The sequence below is a fragment of the Pleurodeles waltl genome, chromosome 3_2, assembly GCF_031143425.1.
Source record: "Pleurodeles waltl isolate 20211129_DDA chromosome 3_2, aPleWal1.hap1.20221129, whole genome shotgun sequence".
NCBI lineage: Eukaryota > Metazoa > Chordata > Amphibia > Caudata > Salamandridae > Pleurodeles > Pleurodeles waltl.
In genome coordinates this window covers 127940080-127967909 of record NC_090441.1, presented here as the reverse complement: position 1 = coordinate 127967909, position 27830 = coordinate 127940080, and the positions used below count along the sequence as shown (strand labels likewise).

The following is a 27830-nucleotide window of genomic DNA, read 5'->3' as shown; positions in this document are numbered from 1 at the left end:
GAGTCTCCCTCCGGATACCTCTTCGAAAACACACTCTACATTTCTTAGCTGGAAAGTCTTTTTTGGGTGTGGGAGGAATGTGCTCAGCAAAGTGGCGATCTTTCAATCTAGCCATATCCTCCACCACTGCTTCTCTAGGAACTCTGGCCTGTTCCACCACAATAAGGCTCTCTATCACTGACTCCTGAAATTTCACAAATGTCATCTTTGAGTCTGGAGACCTATCCCTAAACACAATAAAAGCATTGAAGGTTGCTAAGTGGAAGAGGTGAAGTGCTAACTTCTTATACCAAACATAAGACTTACGAATAGCAGTATAAGGTTCCAACCTCTGGTCAACTCTATCTACACCTCCCATGTGCTTATTATAATCTAAAATGCACACAGGTTTGCGCACTTCAGCAACCTGGCCCCAAACAGTCACAGGGGAAGTACTCTCATCATGGATGGTACTTAGCATGTAGACATCCCTCTTGTCTGAAAATTTCAAAGCTAGCAGCTCCTCGTTCCGCAAGGCACAGCACTGTCCCCTCTCAAGTTTTTTACAGACAAGCTCCCTTGGATAGCCTTTCCGGTTAGAACGGATTGTGCCACAAGCAACTGTGTCCACTCTAAACAATTCCTTGAACAACTGCACACCAGTGTAGAAGTTATCTACATACAAATGGTGACCTTTGTTGAACAGTCGTCTACCAAGATCCCACACTATTTTCTCAGTAACTCCAAAAGTGGGAGGACAACCAGGGGGGTCAATATTGGAATCCCTACCAGTGTACACACGGAAACTATACACATATCCTGTCCTACTTTCAGACAGCATATACAATTTAATTCCATATCGTGCCCTTTTGCTAGGAATGTACTGCCTAAAAACCAAACGACCCTTGAAGAGGACCAAAGACTCGTCCACACTTATCTCTTTGCCTGGAACATAGACCTCCGAAAACCGATCTACAAAATGATCAAGGACAGGCCTAATCTTAAAAAGACGGTCAGAATCTGGGTGATCTCGTGGCAAGGCTAATGCATTGTCAACAAAATGCAGCATCCTAAGAAGAAGCAAATACCGATTACGACTCATGGTAGCTGGAAATATAGCTGTTGCCATCAAGGGACTAGTAGACCAATAAGAAGCCAGTGACGGCTTCCTTATCAACCCCATCAAAAAAGTCAAACCCAAAAACTTTTTTAGCTCCTCCAAATTTGTGGGAATCCACTGGGCAGCTCTAGAGTGTGGCCTAAGTCTAGCAGCGTTGTCCCTCAAATGCTGCTCCGCATACAAATTAGTCTGCTCAACAATCTCTTCCAAAAACACATCATCCATGAATAACTCAAAGAAATTGATAGGCATAAAGTTCTCTGTATTGGCGTTACACCCCGGGAGACCAGTAAAGGCAGGCAACTCTGGCTGCTCCATGTTTGGGGCAACCCAGACATCAGGTCTTCTAACAGGAAACCTTTCAGCCCCAGGTTGCTGCACTATTGGCACATCAATGTCCTCCTCTAAAACAGAACCTTCATCTGCACTGAGTGTGGCTTCATCATCAGAAGATTCCCCTCCAACAGAAACATCACTGCCAGAATCTCTGACTTCCTCCTCTGCCTCAGATGCAGAGTCCGTCTCATAGTCATGATCAGACTGTGACTCAAAAAGCATACCAACCACCTGCTGAGCGGTCATCCTGCGGCTAGCCATGATCTCTCCTGCTAAAATTAACTGGACAAATTCACCACCAACAACCAGCACTGTGTAAGACAAGTAACAAAGTGTAGCTTTGTTAGTAAGAGTTACAAACTCAAAAACTATACCGCTCACTTGCCTGAAAAAGCTTGATTCACCAGCAACTACACAGCAATCACCAATGATATCCCACTAAAAAGAAAGAAAGAAAGGCAAATTAGAAATAAGACAAAACAAATATCATTGTGCACAAACCTAAGGACAATTTCACACACAATCCTGCATTTAGTACACCCCCTACAAACATGTCATTCATGCTTGGCAACAATACTCCTTTGGAGTAAATTGTTTTTACTTACCTAAAACATGCAACTGTGCAAACTGCAGGTCAACCACCGCCAAAACCGCAAGGAGCCACAGCAAATAAAGCAAAAGCTTTGAACTAGAACAAAAAGGAGGAAATTTTTTTTTATCACAAATGCAAAGACTTCTTCAGTTGACAAACACCCCACCATCAAACATTTTAGAAATTGGTGCCTAAGTGGATTCTGTCATAGGGGCAGATGGGCCTACTAAAAAAATAGGCCTGTCTGCCCCAAGGAAGCCAGAAAATACCTTTAGTACTGTGTCCCCATGGAGAGCGACCCATGCCAAAGGGGACAGCCCTCAAACAAAAAAAAACAAAAAAAACACACACAACACTATCCCTGGTGCCTAAGTGGCTTCTGCCCCCTTGGGGGCAGGTGGGCCTAAGAAAATAGGCCCATCTGCCCCCAGGGGGTGTAGAAATGGCCAACAGGTCAATGCCCCCCTTGGGGGGGCGCCCCGTGACCAAGGGGACGCCCCCCCACAAAAAAAATAAACAAATAAAAAAAAAATCCCTGGCGTTCTAGTGGTTTCTGCCCCCCTTGGGGGCAGATCAGCCTAAAAATAATAGGCTGATCTGTCTCCAAGGGGTGCAGAAATGGCCTGGGTACATGTGCCCCCAAAGTGGGGGGCGACCCTTGCCCAAGCCCCCCCCCCCCATCCACTAACACACACACACACTATCCCTGGTGTCTACGTGGCTTCTGCCCCCATTGGGGGCAGGTGGGTCTAGAAAAATAGGCCCATCTGCCCCCAGGGGGGGCAGAAATGGCCAACAGGTCAATGCCCCCCTTGGGGGGGCGCCCCGTGCCCAAGGGGACGCCCCCCCACAAAAATAAACACATAAAAAAAAATCCCTGGCGTTCTAGTGGTTTCTGCCCCCCTTGAGGGCAGATCAGCCTAAAAATAATAGGCTGATCTGTCTCCAAGGGGTGCAGAAATGGCCTGGGTACATGTGCCCCCAAAGTGGGGGGCGACCCTTGCCCAAGCCCCCCCCCATCCACTAACACACACACACAAACACACACTATCCCTGGTGTCTACGTGGCTTCTGCCCCCCTTGGGGGCAGGTGGGTCTAGAAAAATAGGCCCATCTGCCCCCAGGGGGGGCAGAAATGGCCAACAGGTCAATGCCCCCCTTGGGGGGGCGCCCCGTGCCCAAGGGGACACCCCCCCACAAAAATAAACACATAAAAAAAAATCCCTGGCGTTCTAGTGGTTTCTGCCCCCCTTGGGGGCAGATCAGCCTAAAAATAATAGGCTGATCTGTCTCCAAGGGGTGCAGAAATGGCCTGGGTACATGTGCCCCCAAAGTGGGGGGCGACCCTTGCCCAAGCCCCCCCCCCATCCACTAACACACACACACACACACTATCCCTGGTGTCTACGTGGCTTCTGCCCCCCTTGGGGGCAGGTGGGTCTAGAAAAATAGGCCCATCTGCCCCCAGGGGGGGCAGAAATGGCCAACAGGTCAATGCCCCCCTTGGGGGGGCGCCCCGTGCCCGAGGGGACGCCCCCCCACAAAAATAAACACATAAAAAAAAATCCCTGGTGTTCTAGTGGTTTCTGCCCCCCTTGGGGGCAGATCAGCCTAAAAATAATAGGCTGATCTGTCTCCAAGGGGTGCAGAAATGGCCTGGGTACATGTGCCCCCAAAGTGGGGGGCGACCCTTGCCCAAGCCCCCCCCCCATCCACTAACACACACACACACACACACACACTATCCCTGGTGTCTACGTGGCTTCTGCCCCCCTTGGGGGCAGGTGGGTCTAGAAAAATAGGCCCATCTGCCCCCAGGGGGGGCAGAAATGGCCAACAGGTCAATGCCCCCCTTGGGGGGGGGCGCCCCGTGCCCGAGGGGACGCCCCCCCACAAAAATAAACACATAAAAAAAAATCCCTGGCGTTCTAGTGGTTTCTGCCCCCCTTGGGGGCAGATCAGCCTAAAAATAATAGGCTGATCTGTCTCCAAGGGGTGCAGAAATGGCCTGGGTACATGTGCCCCCAAAGTGGGGGGCGACCCTTGCCCAAGCCCCCCCCCCATCCACTAACACACACACACACACACACTATCCCTGGTGTCTACGTGGCTTCTGCCCCCCTTGGGGGCAGGTGGGTCTAGAAAAATAGGCCCATCTGCCCCCAGGGGGGGCAGAAATGGCCAACAGGTCAATGCCCCCCTTGGGGGGGCGCCCCGTGCCCAAGGGGACGCCCCCCCACAAAAATAAACACATAAAAAAACATCCCTGGCGTTCTAGTGGTTTCTGCCCCCCTTGGGGCAGATCAACCTAAAAATAATAGGCTGATCTGCCCTCAAGGGGGGCAGAAATGGCCCTAAAAGACATGCCCCCCAAAGGGGAGCGACCCTTGCCCAAGGGGGCGCCCCCCCATCCACTACACACACAATCCCTGGTGCCTAAGTGGCTTCTGCCCCCCTTGGGGGCAGATGGACCTAAAAAAAATAGGCCGATCTGCCCCCAAGGGGGGCAGAAATGGCCAACAGTTCTCTGCCCCCTTGGGGGGGGCGCCCCTTGCCCAAGGGGGCACCCCCTCCCAACATACCTGCACAGAAAATATAAATCCCTGGTGATCCAGTGGTTTCTGCCCCCCTTGGGGGCAGATCCGCCTAAAAAGTAGGCCAATCTGCCCCCAAGGGGGGCAGAAATGGCCGTAACTAATTGCCCCCACAAGGGGAGCGACCCTTGCCCAAGGGGCCGCTCCCCGCCAGCAAGAAACATGAGCAAACAACAAAAAAAACAAATCCCTGGTGTCTAGTGGGCATTCCTGCTGCCCGATCGCAATGCGATCGGGCAGCAGGAATGCTCAAAGAGACACCGGGGGAAAGGAAAAGCCTTTCCTTTCCCCCGGTGCCTCTTTAGCCCAAACCCCCCACCCACCGGGAAGAGGAACTCACCTCTCTCCTCGTCGCCGCACAGGAAGCAAATGGCTTCCTGTGCGGCGAAATCCCCATAATGAAGTCAGCGCGCAATCGCGCGCTGACGTCATTATGGGTGGGTGGGGGGGTCGGGGGTGGAAGGGGAAGGGCTTCCCCTTCCATCCCTGACTTTGGGGGGGTGGGGGGAAGCACACAGAGGGAGCGAGAGCGCTCCCTCTGGGCTGTGTGCCGAGGACGTAGTGGTTACGTCCTCGGCACAGCAGCACTGTGCCGCGGGACGTAACCACTACGTCCGCGGCACAGAAGGGGTTAAAAAAGAAAAATGAAAAGTTTACTTCATATTCTTTTTTTTTTTTTTTTTTTTTTTTTTTTAAGAGCCGGCAGTGGTCGGTGCCTGCTCTTAAAAAAAAATCTTTCTGCATACATTCACAAAGGGGAAGCCCCCTTCCCATTCATGAATGGGTTACCAGCTACTTAATGTAGGTGGTAAAATGAGAATGTTTTACGACCGCATTTCGGTCACAAAACATTCCTACATATCGCTGTGATTCGTATTAAGAAGGGACATCCTTGACACAACCCTTCTCATGCCAAATCGGTATGTAGTCGCAAGTCCAAATTGCGATTTGGTAACACGTTACTGAATCGCAAATTGGAAGTCATACTGACAAATATGCATGATACATCTGGCCCTAAATGAGCTACTGCTCTTGTAAGGGCATCTACAAAAAACAAGCTTTCTCAAAGCCACCTTTTTAGTTTTATTGCACATCACAGGAAAATCTCATTTTTGAAGGTGCAAAGAAAAGGAAATATTGGGTTGAATCACTGAAAGCTAAAGACATAGTTTAAACAAACAAGGCTGACTTTTAAAATGATAAATAACGGAAGGAAAAGGCATTGGCAAAGAAAATTATACACTTGCCCTTAGCACTGAAGTGTATTTCTTTTTAGGCACATCTGTGCATGTGATCACGAAAAAATGCACTCACTTACTGTGCAAAAGAACCACTGGCCGTAGGAGGCTGACCAGTGGCCGTAGGAGGCTGACCAGTGGCCGTAGGAGGCTGACCACGTGCCCCAGTTTATTTGCTGTTTTTGGTGGTAGCAAGTTGAACAGACCAATGGATGATATTCAGAGCTCCACTATGTATATACAAGTGTATCTGTTTTTATTATTCATTTCTTTAATTTGATGAGCAGGTTTTGCCACGTGAAGCTGTCTTTAGGTGAGACCTAAAAAGGGAAACCGAGTGCTGCTGGGTGCGTGAACCTGGCCATTGGCTGGTGACCGTAAAGCCTGCTTCGGATCACTGCCTCTGCTTGTTAGCTGGCACTTATAAGGGGCTATTTGTGGACCCTGCTTCAGATCAAACGTTCCAAAGGCGGCCGAGGAAGAGAGCAAATCCTTTGCGCCTTGTTATTTCGTCCTCGTGACTCTGGCCGGGCATTATGGTGTTGACTTTGCTTCTGGCCTAGTAATCTCCTTAGTCTTGTGGCTTTCTGCCCGGATAGCAGCTTCACCAGCCAAGAACCAGCCGAGCATCTGATGGAGGCGCAGCCCGGGCGGCGCGGCCTCTGTGCTGCGTGCCAAAGGCTTAAGGCGAAGGAGGCTGGCACACACATTATACCCCTGCCGTGATCTCACCCTCCGCAGAAATCGGGGCAATGTGGCATCGCTGTAGCTGCACTGACAAGATACCACCGCATTCTTTACTCATTTAAAGATCCTTTTCAGCCAGTGTATTCTTGAAGCTAACATTTGATAAAAGTGAAGAAAAGCCACGAGTTTCACATTTCAAATATTATCGGAAAGTTTTGTTAATGAGAAATCAAGCAGCTCATGGAGTGTGTTTTAAATAGGATATTTTTCAGGACTTAATTTCGATTTGTTTTTCTTTGCGTTATTGCAGAGAAAAAGCAATGACAACAAACACAAATGAAAGCCTGTTAAGCTAATTACTGAATTGAACCCATATCTAAGGTTAACAACTTTATAAGTCGGAAGTACAATAGCCGTCCCTTGTTAATTCACTGTAACATCATAAATACACGATGTAGCAAAACAAGTTACATTAATGCAATAAATACAGTAAGGCATTTATTCAAGACTTGATCTACGAGTATTATATTTAAAAAAATTGTGTGTACGTTCAGGCAAGGCTCTTTCCGCAGGTCTATCCGTTTACCAAATAAAACGATTATAAAAATGCCAAAGTGTGGCTGTAACGCATCATCTTTGGGCTCTGACCGCAGCAGCAGCCAGTCATATCCCAGCTGAGACACTTGACCTGGCTATCCGTTGACCACTGAACCAGGTTTCAAATACTGTTCTTAATCTGCAAAAGCGTCGAAGGCGCATCACCTGCACAGAAGTCTATGTTGGTGTTGAGATCTCTTTCCACAGCACAGATCCAACGATCCTGAGAACAATCCTCTGAAAGCTCCAGGAAGAGACACAAGCAGCCTCCCAGAAGGCGTATTTTCACCAAATTTTCCTCCGCCTAAAGACTATGGACACCCTACCTAGGAAAAGAAGTCTTGCTTTAGAGAGGAAACCACTCCACATATCGTGTCAGAAGTTACAGCAACATTCAAGAGATTCAAGTCACAGTTACTAATTCTCCTTCTTTCAGTCCTCCTCCCTCTCTCCTAATACCAGCACCTCTTCCACCATTACCAGCACCATATTCCCCTCATGGTCTCTTGAAAATCCTGCTCAGATGTGGGTGGTGCTTACACACCTCCAGGAGATTATGAAGGTCCATTCCATCCACAGCCTAGGGAATAACCCATGGGAGGAATACAACATTGATCCACCAAAAGATCGCATCCCAATTAAGGCCTCCACTAGTCCTGCAGTATGTAATAGCCTACTAGCAAAAGAGTCAAACTGGTTCTCACCAATCGTCCACCGCGAGAATTGTCAGGAATCTCTTTCAGCTACACCAAACATCTCGCCGTCACTCGCACACCATGAATTTAGTGCATCGTTCCAGTCTACACGAGGATGTGCAAGCCCTTGTCCTAAAAGAAGCAATAGAGCCAGTGTCATTATCTCTGTGTAAAGAAATGGCTCCCTGTTGCAGTTACCCCCCACTTTTTGCCTGATACTGATGCTGACTTGACTGAGAAGTGTGCTGGGACCCTGCTAACCAGGCCCCAGCACCAGTGTTCTTTCACCTAAGATGTACCGTTGTCTCCACATTTGGCACAACCCTGGCACACAGGTAAGTCCCTTGTAACTGGTACCCCTGGTACCAAGGTCCCTGATGCCAGGGAAGGTCTCTAAGGGCTGCAGCATGTCTTATGCCACCCTAGGGACCCCTCACTCAGCACAGACACACTGCTTGCCAGCTTGTGTGTGCTGGTGGGGAGAAAATGACCAAGTCGACATGGCACTCCCCTCAGGATGCCATGCCAACCTCACACTGCCTGTGGCATAGGTATGTCATCCCTCTAGCAGGCCTCACAGCCCTAAGGCAGGGTGCACTATACCACAGTTGAGGGCATAGGTGCATGAGCACTATGCCCCTACAGTGTCTAAGCAAAACCCTAAACATTGTAAGTGCAGGTTAGCCATAAGAGTTTATGGTCTGGGAGTCTGTCATACACAAACTCCACAGCACCATAATGGCTACACTGAAAACTGGGAAGTTTGGTATCAAACTTCTCAGAATAATAAACCCACACTGATGCCAGTGTTGGATTTATTAAAAAATGCACACAGAGGGCATCTTAGAGATGCCCCCTGTATTTTACCCAATTGTTCAGTGCAGGACTGACTGGTCTGTGCCAGCCTGCTGCTGAGAGACGGGTTTCTGACCCCATGTGGTGAGGGCAGAAACAAAAGCCTGCTCTGGGTGGAGGTGCTTCACACCTCCCCCCTGCAGGAACTGTAACACCTAGCAGTGAGCCTCAAAGGCTCAGGCTTCGTGTTACAATGCCCCAGGGCATTCCAGCTAGTGGAGATGCCCGCCCCCCTGGACACAGCCCTCACTTTTGGCGGCAAGTCCAGGAGAGATAATGAGAAAAACAAGGAGTCACTGGCCAGTCAGGACAGCCACTAAGATGTCCTGAGCTGAGGTGACTCTGACTTTTAGAAATCCTCCATCTTGCAGATGGAGGATTCCCCCAATAGGGATAGGGATGTGCCCCCCTCCCCTCAGGGAGGAGGCACAAAGAGGGTGTAGCCACCCTCAGGGCTAGTAGCCATTGGCTACTAACCCCCCAGACCTAAACACCCCCCTAAATCGAGTATTTAGGGGCTCCCAGAACACAGTAAGATAGATTCCTGCAACCTAAGAAGAAGAGTACTGCTAAGCTGAAAAACCCTGCAGAGAAGACAGAGACACCAACTGCTTTGGCCCCAGCTCTACCGGCCTGTCTCCCCACTTCCAAAGACACTGCTCCAGCGACGCGTTCCACAGGGTCCAGCAACCTCTGAAGCCTCAGAGGACTACCCTGCATCTAGAAGGCCCAAGAACTCCAGAGGACAGCGGCTCTGTTCCCCAAAGACTGCAACTTTGCAACAAAGAAGCAACTTTGAAACAACACACGTTTCCTGCCGGAAGCGTGAGACTTGGCACTCTGCACCCGACGCCCCCAGCTCGACTTGTGGAGAACAAACACCACAGGAAGGACTCCCCGGCGACTACGAGACCGTGAGTAGCCAAGGTTGACCCCCCTGAGCCCCGACAGCGACGCCTGCAGAGGGAATCCCGAGGCTCCCCCTCACCGCAACTGCCTGCTTCAAAGACCCGACGCCTGGTAAAGACACTGCATCCGCAGCCCCCAGGACCTGAAGGATCTGACCTCCAGTGCAGGAGCGACCCCCAGGTGGCCCTCTCCCTTGCCCATGTGGTGGCTACCCCGAGGAGCCCCCCCTTGCCTGCCTGCATCGCTGAAGAGACCCCCTTGGTCTCCCATTGAATCCTATTGCGAACCCGACGCCTGTTTGCACACTGCACATGGCCGCCCCCGTGCCGCTGAGGGTGTACTTTCTGTGCTGACTTGTGTCCCCCCCGGTGCCCTACAAAACCCCCCTGGTCTGCCCTCCGAAGACGCGGGTACCTACCTGCTGGTAGACTGGAACCGGGGCACCCCCTTCTCCATTGAAGCCTATGTGTTGTGGGCACCACTTTGACATCCGCACCTGACCGGCCCAGAGCTGCCGGTGTGCTAACTTTGGGTTTGCTCTGAACCCCCAACGGTGGGCTACCTTGGACCCAAACTTGAACCCTGTAGGTGGTTTACTTACCTGCAAATCTAACAAACACTTACCTCCCCCAGGAACTGTTGAAAATTGCACTGTCTAGTGTTAAAATAGCTATTTGCCATTTGTGTGAAAACTGTGTATGCTATTTTGCTAATTCAAAGTTCCTAAAGTTCCTAAGTGAAATACCTTTCATTTAAAGTATTGTTTGTAAATCTTGAACCTGTGGTTCTTAAAATAAACTAAGAAAATATATTTTTCTATACAAAAACCTATTGGCCTGGAATTGTCTCTGAGTGTGTGTTCCTCATTTATTGCCTGTATGTGTACAACAAATGCTTAACACTACCCTCTGATAAGCCAACTGCTCGACCACACTACCACAAAATAGAGCATTAGAATTATATATTTTTGCCACTATCTTACCTCTAAGGGGAACCCTTGGACTCTGTGCATGCTATTTCTTACTTTGAAATAGTACATACAGAGCCAACTTCCTACACTCTGGGACAAGGGGGTTTACTCCCGATATTTTCTTATTTCCAAAAAGGACGGTTGTCACATGCCAATTCTAGATTTCAGGTCCTTCAACAAGTACATCTTCTAGGAACATTTCCGCATGACAACCATGGCAGCATGTCTTCCCTCTGCTGCAGCATGACGACTTCATCATGACTCTAGGCCCAAACGAAGCCTAGATTCATATACCTATCTGCCGTGCTCAGTGGTGCTACCTCTACTTTAGGTAAGTAGTCAACACTACCAATTTAAAGAACTGCTTTTCAAGGTCACTACAGCTTCAAGGATCTTCCCAAAATGTTTAGTGGTCATAGTAACCAACCTCTGATGGGGAGGCCTCCATATGTTCCTCTGTTAAGACAATAGGCTGATCAAGAGTGCAGGCATGCAGCAGTGCCTAGCCCACAGCTTAGCTGCCATCTCTATCCTCCACAGCCTAGGGTTTACCATAAACACTGTCATGTCCCACTGCAACCCCTCCAAGCGCAACATTTTCTCAGGTCCATCCTAAATGCTGTAACTGGCAAGGCATACCCATACGAACAAAGAGTACTAGCTTTTCAACAGCAGCTGTTTCTTTTCTAGCCAAAAGAAAAGTCTCTTTGTTTGTAAGATCCTGCCTTGCCCTGGCCAGGCCCCAGAGACACACCAGGGGGTTGGAGACTGCATTGTGTGAGGGTAGGCACAGCCCTTTCAGGTGTAAGTGACCACTCCTCCCCTGCCTCCCAGCACAGATAGCTCATCAGGATATGCAGTCTACAACCTATCTCCTTTTGTGTCACTGTCTAGAGGAGAGGTGCAAACAGCCGAACTGTCAAACTGACCCAATGGAACCAACAAACGGGCAGAGTCACAGAATGGTTTAAGCAAGAAAATGCCTACTTTCTAAAAGTGGCATTTTCAGGCGCACAGTCTAAAAACAAACTTTACTAAAAGATGTGTTTTTGAATTGTGAGCTCAGGGACCTTAAACTCCAATTTTCTATTTGCTCCCAAAGGGAATCTGCACTTTAATAATATTTAAAGGCAGCCCCCATGTTAACCTATGAGAGAGATAGGCTTTGCACAGTGAAAACCGAAGTTGGCAGTATTTCACTGTTAGGATATATGAAACACGTTTGTATATGTTCTACCTTAAACATACAGTACACCCTGCCCCTCGGGCTACCTAGGGCTTACCTTAGGAGTGACTTACATGTAAGAAAAGGGAAGGTTTAGGCCTGGCAAGTGGGTACCCTTGCCAAGACGAATTGGCAGTTTAAAACTGCACACACAGACACCTCAGGGGCAGTTCTGAGCCATGTCTACATGGCTACTAATGTGGGTGGCACAACCAGTGCTGCAGGCCCACTAGTAGCATTTGGTTTACAGGCCCTGGGCACCTCTAGTGCACTTTACTAGGGACTTACTAGTACATCAGATATGCCTATCATGGAAAGCCAATTACACATACATTTTACATAGTAGCACTTGCACTTTAGCACTGGATAGCAATGGCAAAGTGCCCAGAGTATCTAAAACCGCAAAAACAGAGTCCAGCACACATCAACAATCTGGGAAACAGAGGCACAAGGTTATGGAAGACCATGCCAAGTTTAACACTCTTTAAGAGTGTTCCTATTGGATGATGGTATGGCTAGACATGCATGATTAAGGTCCATCCTCACAAACTAGCCACCTTCAAGCAGGATGTATAATAGAGGATGGATTGTCTCCATTTTGAAATTCCTGCACATCAGCCAGTCAGTAAAATATGAGATAGACTACTGAATGTAAGCCTCTCTGCTTTCCCTGCATCAGACCTGTAATGCTCACTAAATCTACTGGATGCAAAGCTGTTCCCAAGATGTCTCCTTTCTGCTAGAGCTCTGCTGTTTTGCCCCCTGCAAAGCTTTTGTCCTATTGGAGGCTGTGGGTGAATCGGCATAGGCCGATCCCTTGTCTAGACAGAGCTGCCATAAAGCTCTATCTTGAAATATTAAACTGCTTACAACATGGCCGAAATCATTGCTGTGTAGAATTATTTTGTCCTCCATCCTCTGTTTCTGGGGAGAAGGGATCTTCACGATAGCAATCCTTGAATTTCCTTTGAAGAAGTGTAGGTTATTGTTCGTCAGCCTGACATGTGGATGAAAATAATAGGTGTATTTTGTGGCTGTGCCATTTGCTTTTTAGCACAAGATGCTGAAAACTTTGTGTGTGTATTGAAAAAGTTTAAAGGAAACACTTTACTTGTGCACATGTGCATGGGCCCTCTAAGTAAAAGTACTGTCCTCAAGTAGTAAAAATTGATCCTCAGCCTCTAAGGAGGCTGCCAGAGGACTAAGTACGTCATCTGAACGGCCATCTTTCAGCCATTGTGGGACTGTTGGCATTCCCTAAAAGTCTTGAACTGTCACCTGAAAGGGATGTTGCTCTCTGTGTTCAGTCAGTTAGAATTTCAGGATCCACATGCTTCCCAAATTCCATTACAACCTTATCCATTTAAAAATCTTTTGTGAATGATTCAGCCCGAAATGTATAGTTTATCCTGGTATTTCCATCAGGATGGATCCTGGTCTCTCGCATAATCTAAACTTAATTGCTTGTGGATCAATATGTTGGAGCCTTTGTGATGTGTCATTTTAGAAACTTTCTTTTTCTGACTTAAATAAATTACCCTCTGTGGCTGTGGGATATTCATTCGGAGGAATGCCATTGTCTCAACTCATCTGGGTCACACGTCTGAACCTCCTCGCCTGGTCTGTTGCGCCACTTTATAGTACAGGCAAGCCACATTTTGCGTGACTAGTCTGATAGAAGAATCCCATGTTTTAGACACATATACATCCTGGAAAGCTGTGAATTGCTTTTTTTTTATCTCCTTATTTTCTTGGAAACACGATACTGCCTCCAGATAGCAGGACCACTCCTTGACATGCCTGTACCACTTATCAAGTCAGCATCCTGGAGACACCTTCTACATGATCAAGGATACATCCTGGATGGGTGACTCCTGCTTCTCATAAACTACGTGTGTAATTTATCGTCCGGTTTAAATTTGCTCCTTTTACACATTCAAATCTTTGATATTTGCCTTTTCACATTGTTTTCCCACCCTTGTCTCCAATCTTTCTGGAACCAAACCGTTCTCCTTCAGATTGATGTAATTTTATGAAAACTCCTTTAGAATGGAATTTGGATTTTTCCAGCATAAGTTAGCCGTCTTTCTGCGCCACCCTATGGCCATCTGCAGTTTTCCAAAGGTCTAGCCTCAGCTTACCACAGAGAAGCAGGCGAAGAAAAATCACCCATGTGAAGCCCCTTAACTCTTATTATTTTTTCCTGTTTAGGTGGAGGAGTGGACAGCAGGTACAGTTCATTGCTTCCAGGATTCCTGTGGTGTTGCTACAGTACGCAGTAGACTGCCAGCGAAAGAGGCAAACTTGCACTCATGGTTTACCCTGGCTTTGAAAGCATCCCGAAAGGCATGGGTGTCTCTGCCTCTTTCCACCACCAGTTTCAAGTGCAGTAGGGGCAGGAAATATGTCTCAGGCCATCACCAGTTCTGGCAGTGAGTGAACAGGAGCATGGCCTGGCAGTCGCGCTGTACCGGACTCCATACATGTCCTGAAACGATGTTGCACCTGGTGATTGTAGGAAGTTGGCTCTGTATGTGCTATTTCAAAGTAAGGAATAGCATGCACAGAGTCCAAGGGTTCCCCTTAGAGGTAAAATAGTGGTAAAAAGAGATAATACTAATGCTCTATTTTGTGGTAGTGTGGTCGAGCAGTAGGCTTATCCAAGGAGTAGTGTTAAGCATTTGTTGTACATACACATAGACAATAAATGAGGTACACACACTCAGAGACAAATCCAGCCAATAGGTTTTGTTATAGAAAAATATATTTTCTTAGTTTATTTTAAGAACCACAGGTTCAAATTTAACATGTAATATCTTGTTTGAAAGGTATTGCAGGTAAGTACATTAGGAACTTTGAATCATTTCAATTGCATGTATACTTTTCGAGTTATTGACAAATAGCTACTTTAAAAGTGGACACTTAGTGCAATTTTCACAGTTCCTGGGGGAGGTAAGTTTTTGTTAGTTTTACCAGGTAAGTAAGACACTTACAGGGTTCAGTTCTTGGTCCAAGGTAGCCCACCGTTGGGGGTTCAGAGCAACCCCAAAGTCACCACACCAGCAGCTCAGGGCCGGTCAGGTGCAGAGTTCAAAGTGGTGCCCAAAACGCATAGGCTAGAATGGAGAGAAGGGGGTGCCCTGGTTCCGGTCTGCTTGCAGGTAAGTACCCGCGTCTTCGGAGGGCAGACCAGGGGGGTTTTGTAGGGCACCGGGGGGGACACAAGCCCACACAGAAATTTCACCCTCAGCAGCGCGGGGGCGGCCGGGTGCAGTGTAGAAACAAGCGTCGGGTTTTCAATGTTAGTCTATGAGAGATCAAGGGATCTCTTCAGCGCTGCAGGCACGCAAGGGGGGGCTTCCTCGGGGAAACCTCCACTTGGGCAAGGGAGAGGGACTCCTGGGGGTCACTTCTCCAGTGAAAGTCCGGTCCTTCAGGTCCTGGGGGCTGCGGGTGCAGGGTCTTTTCCAGGCGTCGGGACTTAGGTTTCAGAGAGTCGCGGTCAGGGGAAGCCTCGGGATTCCCTCTGCAGGTGGCGCTGTGGGGGCTCAGGGGGGACAGGTTTTGGTACTCACAGTCGTAGAGTAGTCCGGGGGTCCTCCCTGAGGTGTTGGTTCTCCACCAGCCGAGTCGGGGTCGCCGGGTGCAGTGTTGCAAGTCTCACGCTTCTTGCGGGGAGCTTGCAGGGTTCTTTCAAGGCTGCTGGAAACAAAGTTGCAGCCTTTCTTGGAGCAGGTCCGCTGTCCTCGGGAGTTTCTTGTCTTTTCGAAGCAGGGGCAGTCCTCAGAGGATGTCGAGGTCGCTGGTCCCTTTGAAGGCGTCGCTGGAGCAGGATCTTTGGGAGGCAGGAGACAGGCCGGTGAGTTTCTGGAGCCAAGGCAGTTGTCGTCTTCTGGTCTTCCTCTGCAGGGGTTTTTCAGCTAGGCAGTCCTTCTTCTTGTAGTTGCAGGAATCTAATCTTCTAGGGTTCAGGGTAGCCCTTAAATACTAAATTTAAGGGCGTGTTTAGGTCTGGGGGGTTAGTAGCCAATGGCTACTAGCCCTGAGGGTGGGTACACCCTCTTTGTGCCTCCTCCCAAGGGGAGGGGGTCACAATCCTAACCCTATTGGGGGAATCCTCCATCTGCAAGATGGAGGATTTCTAAAAGTCAGAGTCACCTCAGCTCAGGACACCTTAGGGGCTGTCCTGACTGGCCAGTGACTCCTCCTTGTTGCTTTCTTTGTTCCCTCCAGCCTTGCCGCCAAAAGTGGGGGCCGTGGCCGGAGGGGGCGGGCAACTCCACTAAGCTGGAGTGCCCTGCTGGGCTGTGACAAAGGGGTGAGCCTTTGAGGCTCACCGCCAGGTGTCACAGCTCCTGCCTGGGGGAGGTGTTAGCATCTCCACCCAGTGCAGGCTTTGTTACTGGCCTCAGAGTGACAAAGGCACTCTCCCCATGGGGCCAGCAACATGTCTCTGGTGTGGCAGGCTGCTGGAACTAGTCAGCCTACACAGACAGTCGGTTAAGTTTCAGGGGGCACCTCTAAGGTGCCCTCTGGGGTGTATTTTGCAATAAAATGTACACTGGCATCAGTGTGCATTTATTGTGCTGAGAAGTTTGATACCAAACTTCCCAGTTTTCAGTGTAGCCATTATGGTGCTGTGGAGTTCGTGTTTGACAGACTCCCAGACCATATACTCTTATGGCTACCCTGCACTTACAATGTCTAAGGTTTTGTTTAGACACTGTAGGGGTACCATGCTCATGCACTGGTACCCTCACCTATGGTATAGTGCACCCTGCCTTAGGGCTGTAAGGCCTGCTAGAGGGGTGTCTTACCTATACTGCATAGGCAGTGAGAGGCTGGCATGGCACCCTGAGGGGAGTGCCATGTCGACTTACTCGTTTTGTTCTCACTAGCACACACAAGCTGGCAAGCAGTGTGTCTGTGCTGAGTGAGAGGTCTCTAGGGTGGCATAAGACATGCTGCAGCCCTTAGAGACCTTCCTTGGCATCAGGGCCCTTGGTACCAGAAGTACCAGTTACAAGGGACTTATCTGGATGCCAGGGTCTGCCAATTGTGGATACAAAAGTACAGGTTAGGGAAAGAACACTGGTGCTGGGGCCTGGTTAGCAGGCCTCAGCACACTTTCAATTGTAAACATAGCATCAGCAAAGGCAAAAAGTCAGGGGGCAACCATGCCAAGGAGGCATTTCCTTACAGTGATCCAGCAGACCTCTTCCGCCTCCAAAGAAACACTTCGTATAGTCAGCGGGAAAGTGGAGCTTGTGCTGTGCCCTCCTTCTGGCAACAGGCATCCGAAGTATCACTCATAGATTAAATTGTGCATTAATGCCAGAAAGGGATGATGAACTTTGTTTGCCCCCTCACTAACCAATGCCAAATTAACGAAGCACAAAATATCATATCACCCATCCTTTAACCATAGAAAAAACTATGCTTAACTATGAGTAACTAATGTATGTTTGTCTTCAGAAAGACTGCAAAAAGCTCGAGATAGAGGTACTGAACACAGGACGCTGATAGGTAGACTGTAGTGAAATTCTGTACGTGGCTTTGAAAGCCTCAGTCTGGGCTCTTGGGATGGGTCTACTGTGCATCAAATGTTACTGTTGGCAGCTGTCTGTGGCAATAAGCTTTCAAGCAATCCGTGGCTGCTGCTTAAGGAAGTGTCAGACGTCTGCCTCTGTCACTTAATGACTCTTGGGTCATTTCTTAAAATTCCAAAGCTGTTTTATATTGTGCCAAAATGGGATATGATACGCTGTCTAGCAGGCATTCATCCCACCTGGGTGTTGCATTGAGTTCTTCTCAGAAATTATCCCATGGAACTTGAGGCTTATTCTGAGAAATAATACCACGTTTGTTATGCATTTTTCCCTATAACTTAATCACACTAGTATCTGTTTTGTTACTCAGAATTTGATTGAAAAGTTATTTACAGTCTCTGCTATTTCTCTTTACTTATTCTGTGATTCCCCCATTGTGGAGTATTCCTGGTTTAGGTGGATTTGTATGTCTAACCAAGGCACATCCCTTTTATTTTGATGGACACTTTGTTCTTCATGTTACTCCTCCTATGAATATCCTACAAGCCCCAGACTGGATTTAAGAACTAATGTTCACCTGGTATAGCTCTCCAGTGCTCCCACGACCTCACCTCCTTCAACGTAGATCTGGCACCAACCTGCCATGCTGGTGTCCGTTCCCATTTTCAGCTCCTCATTGAAGGGTGTTTGTAGCTCTTCTCTGCGCCTTACTGGCGACATTGCTCAGTTAACCCAAGGGTGACTAAGTCAGATATCTACACCTAAGTTTTCAGGGTTCAAATCCTGTGAAATATGTCCACAGGACATCTGTATGTGATATCACATTCAAAGAATGATGAACTCTTAAAAAGATGCAGTATACCTTTTAAAGAGATCACAATTGTGCGGTAGTGATGCTCTCATCCACATGTCTTGGCATGCTTCATCGTAGTGCATGCTTCAGCACCTGTTCAGATGTGTGCACAGTAGTGGAGCACACTGATGGGGGTCCAGAAAAACATGATGAAAACTGTCTAGAGATGCCCAATCAATTTGAATTAATTTGTGGATTTTTATAGCATTAAAATCACATCAATATTGGATGGTATTGGACCCACCACAAATCACACACTACCACAAGTTTAGGAGATAAGTTGTCTTCATCACAGCCATGTCTAGTGGAGTCTCAGTGTGCAATCTGGCCAATACCTCTCCATCACCATTTAGCGTCCAGCTCCAGGCTGAGTGGGTTATGATGTAAGATGCAGCAAGTCTTTTCCCATACCGCGCAGCTTACAGGAGTCTGGTTTGAACACTGATGTTAATGAGATGTAGCAACCAGTTATCACTCCTGCTTGCTCTATCTTTTTAGCAAGGGTACATGTTCTAAACAAATCTTATGATTTTACATAATATCATGGGTTGGTGTCATTTTATATTAAAACAATGAATCTTTCTCTTATTCTCATACAAAGTCCACCCACCTATCACACATAATGGGGGATATGATTCTTATTTATGGTTAGCGTTTCTCCTTTTTTGGTCTGGCATATAGATAGCTCTAGCTAGATATCAAGAGTTATTGCCGTTAGACAACATACATTTGAGGAAAGTGGCATTTGGGCAGCCATTGACTACTGTGATTTAGATGGCTTTAGGCATTGGCTAAGAGTGTGTAACCCTCCAGTGTTCAAATAAGCTTCTCATTCTTATACTATACCTACAGACTGATTTCTAGGCTCTTATTTGCTATTCTGATATTTGAGCTCATTCCCGAACCATGTCGGTTTCTGTGGAAACCAGTATGCTTATGCTAAAAACTCCAGTACCTAGAATTCCCTGCTCACATCTTCATCTCAACTCCCTTCCTCACCCTCCCTAAACCTCCCTGCAGCCCCTTCTGCACGCCTGTGGCTGCAGGTGCCAGCCTGGTCGACTAGAAGCATGTCATCACAGTGAGCTCTTTTAAGCCTCAGTTTCCTTCAGTCCAGCATTGGTCATTGTAGCAGTCTTCCTGTCTGACTGTCCCCTTGTTTCCTGAGTTCCTAAACGTAGGTTAATCTGTGTTCCTTGTTACTAACACAGCCTGCAGCGCTTACTCGATTTCTGAGCAAGCACTGTTCAATGCATCCTTGAACCTTGAATTTTCAGTCCTATAATTACTTTATTCCCCAGTGCTTGCTTTATGTCCCTTTCACTTTGTTCCAATTCTATTTTCCTACATCATTTTCCCTACTGTATGTTTCTAGTTTCCTTGTGTAGTTTGTTACTTGCTTTCTGCCAAGCGTGCCCTTTGTTTTCTCTTCCGTTAAGCACTCCTTGTTAGCTCCTTGTCTATGTTGGCTATGTGTTGTAGTTCCTGACCAAGACGGCTATCCAGCAATATTGGTGAACCTCTTTAAAAAATAGTGCCTTATCCACATGTGTGTATACGATGCCTTGCTGTTGGCTAATTGAGTGTGTATTTATTATTCTAACTCTACGTGTGACTTGATAGTGGGGTAGGTTAACCAGCAGACCAACACACACATAACTGCACTGTTGGACTTTTGGCCTTACGCATGGTCATCACTAGTCTTTTTGCCTCCTTCCTCCTGGTTTTTCTGACCTCTCGCTGTTGGCTCTAGGACTCTGAGCACTTTATCACTGCTGACCAGTGCTAAGGTGCAGGTGCTCTCCCATCTAAAGTTGGTATGATTGGCTTATACCTAATTGGCATATTTAATTTACCTATAAGTCCCTTGTACAGTGGTACCTCTATACCCAGGGCCTGTAAATTAAATACTACTAGTGGGCCTGCAGCGCTACTTGCGCCACCCACTGAAGTAGACTTTCAAACCTGTCTCAGGCCTGCTAGCACAGGGCCTGTGTGCGCAGTTTTCTGCCACAGGGACCTGGCATCTAAATTCACTTGCCAGGCCCAGAACTCCCCTTTTACTACATGTAAGTCACCCCTAAGGTACGCCCTAGCTAGCCCTATGGGCAGGGTGCCATGTATGTAGAAAGGCAGGACATGTGCCATATTGCATGGCCTGTCCTGGTAGTGACAAACAGCCTAACTGGTGTCTCACTACTGTGAGTGCTGCCTTCTCATAGGATTGCATTAGAAATGCCCTGCCTTATGTGTAGGGGTATTGTCTGATTTATTAGGGGTAGCGTAGGCATGTTTGGTATGGTTGTGATGGTGATAATAAATACTGCTTACTGGTGTGGGTGTATTTTTTATTACGATCACAGAAATGCCACTTCTAGAAAGTACACATTTATCTGTGCTTATGACTCTGGTGTTTTGCAGCTTGACTCCAATCCACGTCTGGGCAGAGTGACAGTTGTGGCTTTGTGCATACTTTTCAGACAGCCTGTACAAAGGGAGGGTGGAGGTGTCACAGGGGTGCATCTGCATACTGAATAGTCTTCCTGGGCTGAGAGAAGGGAGAGGCGGGGCACACCTACATTTGTAAAGGCTGTGCCCTGGCCTCACACAATAGGGTCGTTAACCCCCCACTGATGTTTGGAGCCTGTGCTGAAAGGAGAGAGGGGGCACTCCCAGAACCAGTTGTAACTGGCTGGAACCTCCTCTCCCTATCATTGTAAAACACTGTAAAAACGGACTATAAGTACAGGGTGAATTTTCCCCACAATTTGAACATTCTTGGAACTTGAAACTGGACACAGAACGCTGATGAATGGACTCACCAGGAAACCGCCTTGGACTGCTGCTGCTGTGCTGACCTGTGACCTGCCTGGTCACTAGGAGGAACTGCCACCATCTGCACCCCTTGTGTTGGCCTGTAGCTGGGCCCACCAGCCCTGTACCTCTTCCTTGCTTATTTGTTCCCAGGGGCAGGGTGCTGTGGCCCCTGGCCCCTGCCACGATCCCCACAGCTTTGCTGAAGCGCTTAGCAAAAGCGCTCTCTCTAAAAAAGCTGGGAAAGATCACCGCCGCAGCCCGAGCTTTAGGTGGCCATAGCGCTTTGGGAAGCGCTTTATTCCTGAACCCCAAGAACACTGCCGCAGCCCGGGAGCCTAAATGTGCCCTCGCGCTCTCCACGGCGCCTCTTCTTTGATGGGATCACCGCCGCAGCCCGGGCAGAGCATTTGGTTCCGAGCGCGAGGATCGCGCTGACTCTAGTGCCCCCGTGGCACTTCCTGAAGGGAAGGAAGGAGCTAGCACGCTCCTATCGTGCCCCCGGGTGACGCGCGCTTTTCGGAGCGCCCCCGGGGCACACCTGGTCCTCGACTTTCTGCGCTGCCTCCCCCGAGGACGAGGGAAGGCAGAACAGCGGCTCGCGCACCGGACCGAGTGCGACCGCTTTTGGAAGCGGGTGCAGTGCCTCAACAGAGGCCCCTGCTTTCCTCACTATTTGGGTGGCAGCCGCACCGAGGACAAGGGCGGCTGCCTCCCTGCAAGCAGGACGCGGGGAGGGAAGGGGTCCCCCTTCCCCAGGTCACTGCGCTAGGGTCGCAAACGCCCCTCCGGTCCTAATCTTTGGCGCTTGGGGCTCCCCCCTTTTGGAGAGGGCCGGTTGAGGCCCGAGGGGGGGCCCTAAAGGTCACGAGTCCCCAGGAGGGACCCAATAAGGATCGGGGAGGGTGCGTGCTGCCCCTCTCCCTTTACAGGATCACAAGACCCCCGTTTGGCACAGGGAGCGCCGGGGGCCCCCTTGTTTCTGTTCCTCAGGCACTGGAGGTGCCTCTATCATCTACCAGGTAGTTTTAAACGGACCAATAGAATCATAATTGAAGGTTCGATGGCATCTGTCGCTGTAGATACGCATGGGAAGTTCTTGCTACAGACTTTGCTAATTGTGATATATTGCCTACCTGTTCTATGATGCTTTTACATATATGTGCACATGTTCCTGTTATGGGCATGTCTTGCTAATATGTTTTCCTAACTTGCCATAGGTTTTCTAACGTTCCTACTATGGTCGTTTTATGATATTCTTATGACAAGTGTTCTAATGTGATAACGTGTTTCCTGACTACTGCTTATGTTGCAGAATACTGAGTAACCTGTGTGTTATGTGTGACTACTGCTAGTTTGCAGAGTAACTAATGTGTAACGTTCTGACAACTGCTAAAAGTAGCAGGATAGTACTGTTATGTGATGTTGGTCTAATAAGTGCGTTGTGTACAATACAGTATATTTTCATATAATCTGGTGTCGTGTTTCCTTTGTGGTGGGGATATTGCGTCACATGTGTTGTGCAAACGCTTTACACATTGCCTCCGGGTTAAGCCTGACTGCTCGTGCCAAGCTACCAAGGGGGTGAGCAGGGGTTATCTTGGACGTGTAACTCCCTTGCCCTGACTAGAGTGGGTAAGTTCTGCCTGGCTGAGGTGCATACCCTCATTCAGATTGTTGATGACTTCCTCGAGAGTACCTCAGTACACTGCAAGAACCAGTCCCATAGTGCGATGGTCCTTTAAGAGACGGTGTTTACCTAGGTTTACTTGTACTCTGAGGACTGCTCACACAGGCACGCCCACACTTACTCACTCACTTTATCCCCTCTCCATCCCCCTCACTTTCCATCTTTATTGCTCACGTAGTAATACAGACTTTTTTTGCGTTTGGGGAGGTTGTATGCCTGGGTGGGCATTTTTTTTATTTTTTATTTAAAAGACGAGAAAGTCAAAGAAGTTTGGGTAGCAACACTGCCTTTTCCATATATATGCTATAAATGGTAAAGACATTTTAAAAAGTTGCCTTTGCATTGGCAGTGGTTTTTATATTTGAAGAGTTATTTTTCTGTACTCAAAATAATATACTGCACACGTGGAGATATTGAGTATTTATGGACTGAAAAAATCATATAATGGGGGAATGACAGGTGAGTAACATTTTCTTCTGTTGGTGATACAGGCATTCCCCATTAGCCTTCTATTGATTTGGGTTCAGATGGGATTGGTCTGACACTTCGTTACTGCACTTAGCCAAATTAAATAACCACTGGTGACAATTGCATGAGTTGTGAATAGAAGACATGATGCTGGCACAGGGTTTTTTCAAAATAATTCACATTGACCAGAGTTCGATAAGGAAAGTGCAGTGAATTCTGAAGTGATGTGAAAGTGATATTCCGATGTACGAACAGGGAACAGTTTTAGCCACTGGCTAGACGCTATATCACGCTTTCCAGTTCATTAGTCTTCTTAAGGGGCCAATTACCACCCTATGTTGATGTCTTTAGGATGGCTTTGACTCATCCCACCTGAAAGGCAATGAAGGCAATGGACATTGTTAGCTCTTGATCATAGGTAAAGCTAGACAAACTAAATGATGCTCCAGCATTGTTAATGTGAAGAAGGTTAATGGAGTACAAGTAGATTTATAGACAGGAGTATTTCCGTCTGTTTGCATATGCATAAAGAGGTGACACGCTTTAAAACAGAGTATAGCAGCTGTCTTTTGTTTTCAGGTTTGGAATGTTTGAGTTCCTGAGCAATCGGGCAAAGAGTTCAACTGGAAAACTGGACAGCAAAACAAGTCTGGTTTGTGGCCTTGGAGCTGGCGTTGCAGAGGCCATTATGGTTGTCTGTCCAATGGAAACAATTAAGGTATGTCAATTGAAGTGTTGTGATCAGATTTCTATTTTTTCTGTAGCATTGAAGACGTTATTTAGTTTAATGCTTTCAAAAGTAGAATTTTCAAAGAAGTTGGAAACACTCCATTCATTATATCTGTTGTATGTGTTGTTGTTTGTATTGTATTTATAGAGCACCGACCTACTCACAAGGCAGTGGAGTGCAGTACCAAATAGGGTACAATGGAATTACAAGACAGTGTTGTAGGTTGCTAAAAGAAAGCGTGGACTAGGGCTTCCATGACGAGGACTTCACCATTGAAAACTTGGATGTAACTGTGCTCTTAAATTGGTGGTCCTTTAGGAGATTCGCACCCTTGATTTCTGGAGTAGTAAGCCAATAAAGGCCTTTTTGAATGGTTTTCCCCAAGGTGGGAAGGTGAACTGGTAACTTACAGTCAGCTAGTAAAGTTTGGCTTTATTTAATAGTTTCATCGTTGCTCCTTTCTTGAGAGTCCGAGAAAATGCTTTGGGTGAAAGAGGAATTGATGACTTTGAAATGATCCATCAGAGCATTGGCACTCATGTGTTTTGGTGGGTCGATGACTGAGGTCCTGATTTAGATTTCAGGGGACGGTTTACTCCGTCACAACTGTGCTGGATAGCCCGTCCACGGAAATATAAGTCGCATAGGAAATAATGGGATTTATATTTCGGCGGACATCAGTCACTGTTATGACCGAGTAACCTATCTGCCACAATCTAAATCAGACCCTTAGCGTTTTGTCACATTTACAAAAGGTGGGTGTCTAGCCCATCTGAGAGAGTGTTGAAGGCAGTGTATTCAGATGTGCACTGAGGAGGGATTAAGGTGATCATTTTGCTGATGATGTCACTCTTTTTTACAAAGAACTCTTTTTATGGCGGTGCATTCCTCTGTGGGGTGGGCTGGAAGACAAGCCATTGACTGATTTAAGTGTTTCAGTACGAGCACTGCTTCTTCTGCTGCTTTGTAGACTAATGTGGCGTAGTTGGTTGTTTTTTCTGCTGAGATGAGCTGTCTGCGCAAAGCATAGGTTTTTCAGAAGTAATAGGATGTTTTGTTGTAGATCTGTGCATTTCCTTTTTTGTTGTGGTATGACTCTTGCCATTGGGGTGTTCTTGAGTGGAGCATGGCTAGAAACTGCCATCAAGAGAGCATGGTTGAGGATGTGGAGAAAAGTCCTCATGTTGAAGTTGGGCTTTGAGGTACTTGTCATTAAGAGTTTCCCTGCAGTGCATTGGCAGGGATGTTCTATAATGATCTTGACAAGCTTAGTGGGCTTCTGCTAAATGTGGTGGGAGTGAAGCTGCTAGCTAAGAGGTCGTCCCTCTACTTTCCTGTGAGGGTGGCATGTGAGGTTAGTCATGGTCATGCTGAAGCAGCTGTAGACCTGGGTGCTTCCTTTAGTGTACATCGAGAATGTAGTATATGGAGTGATAATGCTGATCCTCAGCGTGGAGTCTGGGTTTGCTTTTATGATGGGATTTGCAGCATCTCCTGGAAGGCTGAAGTTGCAGAGAAAATTAGTTTTTGGAGTAGTAGGCTCTACATGTTAATGAGGAGGGTGTGTTTAGCTTAGAGCGTTCAATATATTATCTGGAGCATGAAGGTGTGTATTGTTTTCTTTGAGAAGTAGCAGCAAAGTTCAAATGAGCTGAAGGTTTGTGATGAGATCATATAGCAGGTTTAGGGAACTCGATGGATCGCTGCACGGCTGGCTTTTGCCTTGCTCTGTATGTCATGGTGTTGGATATTATAATCTTGTGGGACAAGAACATTGAGGCTTGGTATGGTTGTGGACAATCACGTTTCTGTAATGAAAACTGCAGCAAGGTTAATTTTTGTGATGAGGTATGAGATTTTTGAACATTAGATGCAGTGCGTTTTGATTGCTTGCTGGTAATGTTGGTGAAATACAAATAGGACAGTGGGGATCACACGTGTGTGTGTTGTGTACGTGACCATGTGATGGTGTGCAGTAGGATGCAGATTGTAGACACCTGAGCTTGGGTAATTGGTGTATAGTGAAATAGAAGTTGCAGCTCGCTAGGTGCCTAAAGGGATGCTCCTTCCAAGCGATGTTTACACTTGAGCCTATCAAAGTATATTGTAGTCTCGTTTTTAAATCTGTTTGTTTTTCAAAATCCAAACCCAGCTGGCAATTTCTTACTCCGCATTACGTACTTGTTGTTCTTATAAAATGGAACAACTCCAAAATGTAATTTGTTATTTGGTACTTCTCCCAGTAATTTGGAAAACAATAGATGAATTACTTCCTCCGTGCGCAGTGCTGAGTGCCTAATAAACACCAAACAGCAGTGTGAGGAAGGCCTAACAGAAAGCTTAAGTATTAAATCAGATGGGGAATTCTAGCTGCAGATGCCTCACCTTTGAATTTTGGACCTGGAAACGTTTGCTTGAGCAATACACCAGTGCGTGCTTTTGGATGTCTCCGTTTGGTTCTGCATGGTGTCTTCTGCGCTGGATGTGATGTTACAGTCACCTACATAGGTGCCAGCCAGGCATGTGGACGTCCGTTCTTTTTTTTTTTCTGCACCAGTTAGGTCAGATCCGGAGAGAGCTTCCCTGCTGTGGTTTTTTTGGCAGGCTTGTTTTGATGTTTTGTAGAGTATTTTTGTAAAGTGTGTTGAGACGACATCTAGAAAGGTAGGATTCAAGCTGTGTGGCGCCTGTCAACTCACCATGTCAGTAATGGACCCTCCTCTTGTCTGCCTATGGTGTCTTCAGCACAACCACGACTTGAAGTTGAACTTGAGGACTTTGATGGAGCTGTCCCTGGAGCTGCTTGCGGCCCATCAGTTGACGCTATCCGTCGCGACTACTAGGAGATCATGGTCGCAGTCAAGGAGAAGGTCGCAGGACTACTCCAGGAGTCCCTGAGGAAAGAGGCACAAAAAGAAGTCGTCTAAACGGACTTCAACTTTGCCTTGTCTGTTGGCTGATGCAACAAGTTCAGAACATCAGCATTCCAGGCACTGTTTTGCAGAATTGATGCCAGGCACTGTTTTGCAGAATTGATGCCAGGCACTGTTTTGCAGAATTGATGCCAGGCACTGTTTTGCAGAATTGATGCCAGGCACTGTTTTGCAGAATTGATGCCAGGCACTGTTCTGCAGAATTGATGCCAGGTCCAACTCCACGCCTCCCTCCATTTCCGGGAACTGGAGCGACCCCGCTCAGGCAAAAGATTTTTACGAGACTATTCTCCACATATTCAAGTGGGTTGACCCCTCCAGAGCACCTTCGGGCCCCACTGAGTCAGAGGAGGCCATATCCGGTTCCGCGCCGGTGGCTTTGGCCTCCGCTCCGATTGAATCTCATGGATCTGGACCGGCGGTGGTTGTAACCATGGGACCTTCTCCGGCGCCTTTCACGATGCCGATGCTCTCGGTGCCCACCGGAGGCTCCAGCCCCATTCTGATTCCAGATGATCCAGAGCCAGAACTGAGTCACACAACGCTGATTCTGGCGCCAACAGGGCCCACAGGTGCCAGATTATTGCCTGAGCATTATTTTCAACATTGTGGCTACAGAGGAGGGAGCTTCCTATGCGGTGGTGGTGCGTAGGGCAGCAGTGGTCCTCGATCTCAAACTGCCCTTGTGGCTGTCGAGACTAACCCCTCCTGTCCTTTAATGAGGCACTTACTGACGTCGTGCTGGAAACTTGGTCCAAGCCCAGCACAGGGGCTCCTGTAAATAAGATGATTGCCCACCACCATCACCCTACACTGGGTGACCCTAGTTTTCTCAGTTAACACCCCACCAATGAGAGCTCTGTAGTCAAAGCCTCAACTTCCCACACCAATTTTCCTTCCGCTCCTCCAGACAGGGAATCCAAGAGACTGGACCAACTTGGAAAGAAAATGTTTACTTCCACCGGCCTGACATGGAGGTCGGTGAACACCTCATGC

The 27830-nt window shown here is 47.7% G+C and overlaps 1 protein-coding gene across 1 annotated transcript in view; it reads left to right on the top strand.

Moving 5' to 3' along the window:
• Positions 1-27830, top strand: part of LOC138286580 (tricarboxylate transport protein, mitochondrial-like) — a 109400-nt gene that overhangs the window by 41333 nt on the left and 40237 nt on the right. Inside the window, exon 4 of the mRNA XM_069226978.1 lies at positions 23751-23889. Coding sequence (XP_069083079.1) covers positions 23751-23889 — 139 coding nt within the window. The remainder of the gene's footprint in view (positions 1-23750; positions 23890-27830) is intronic.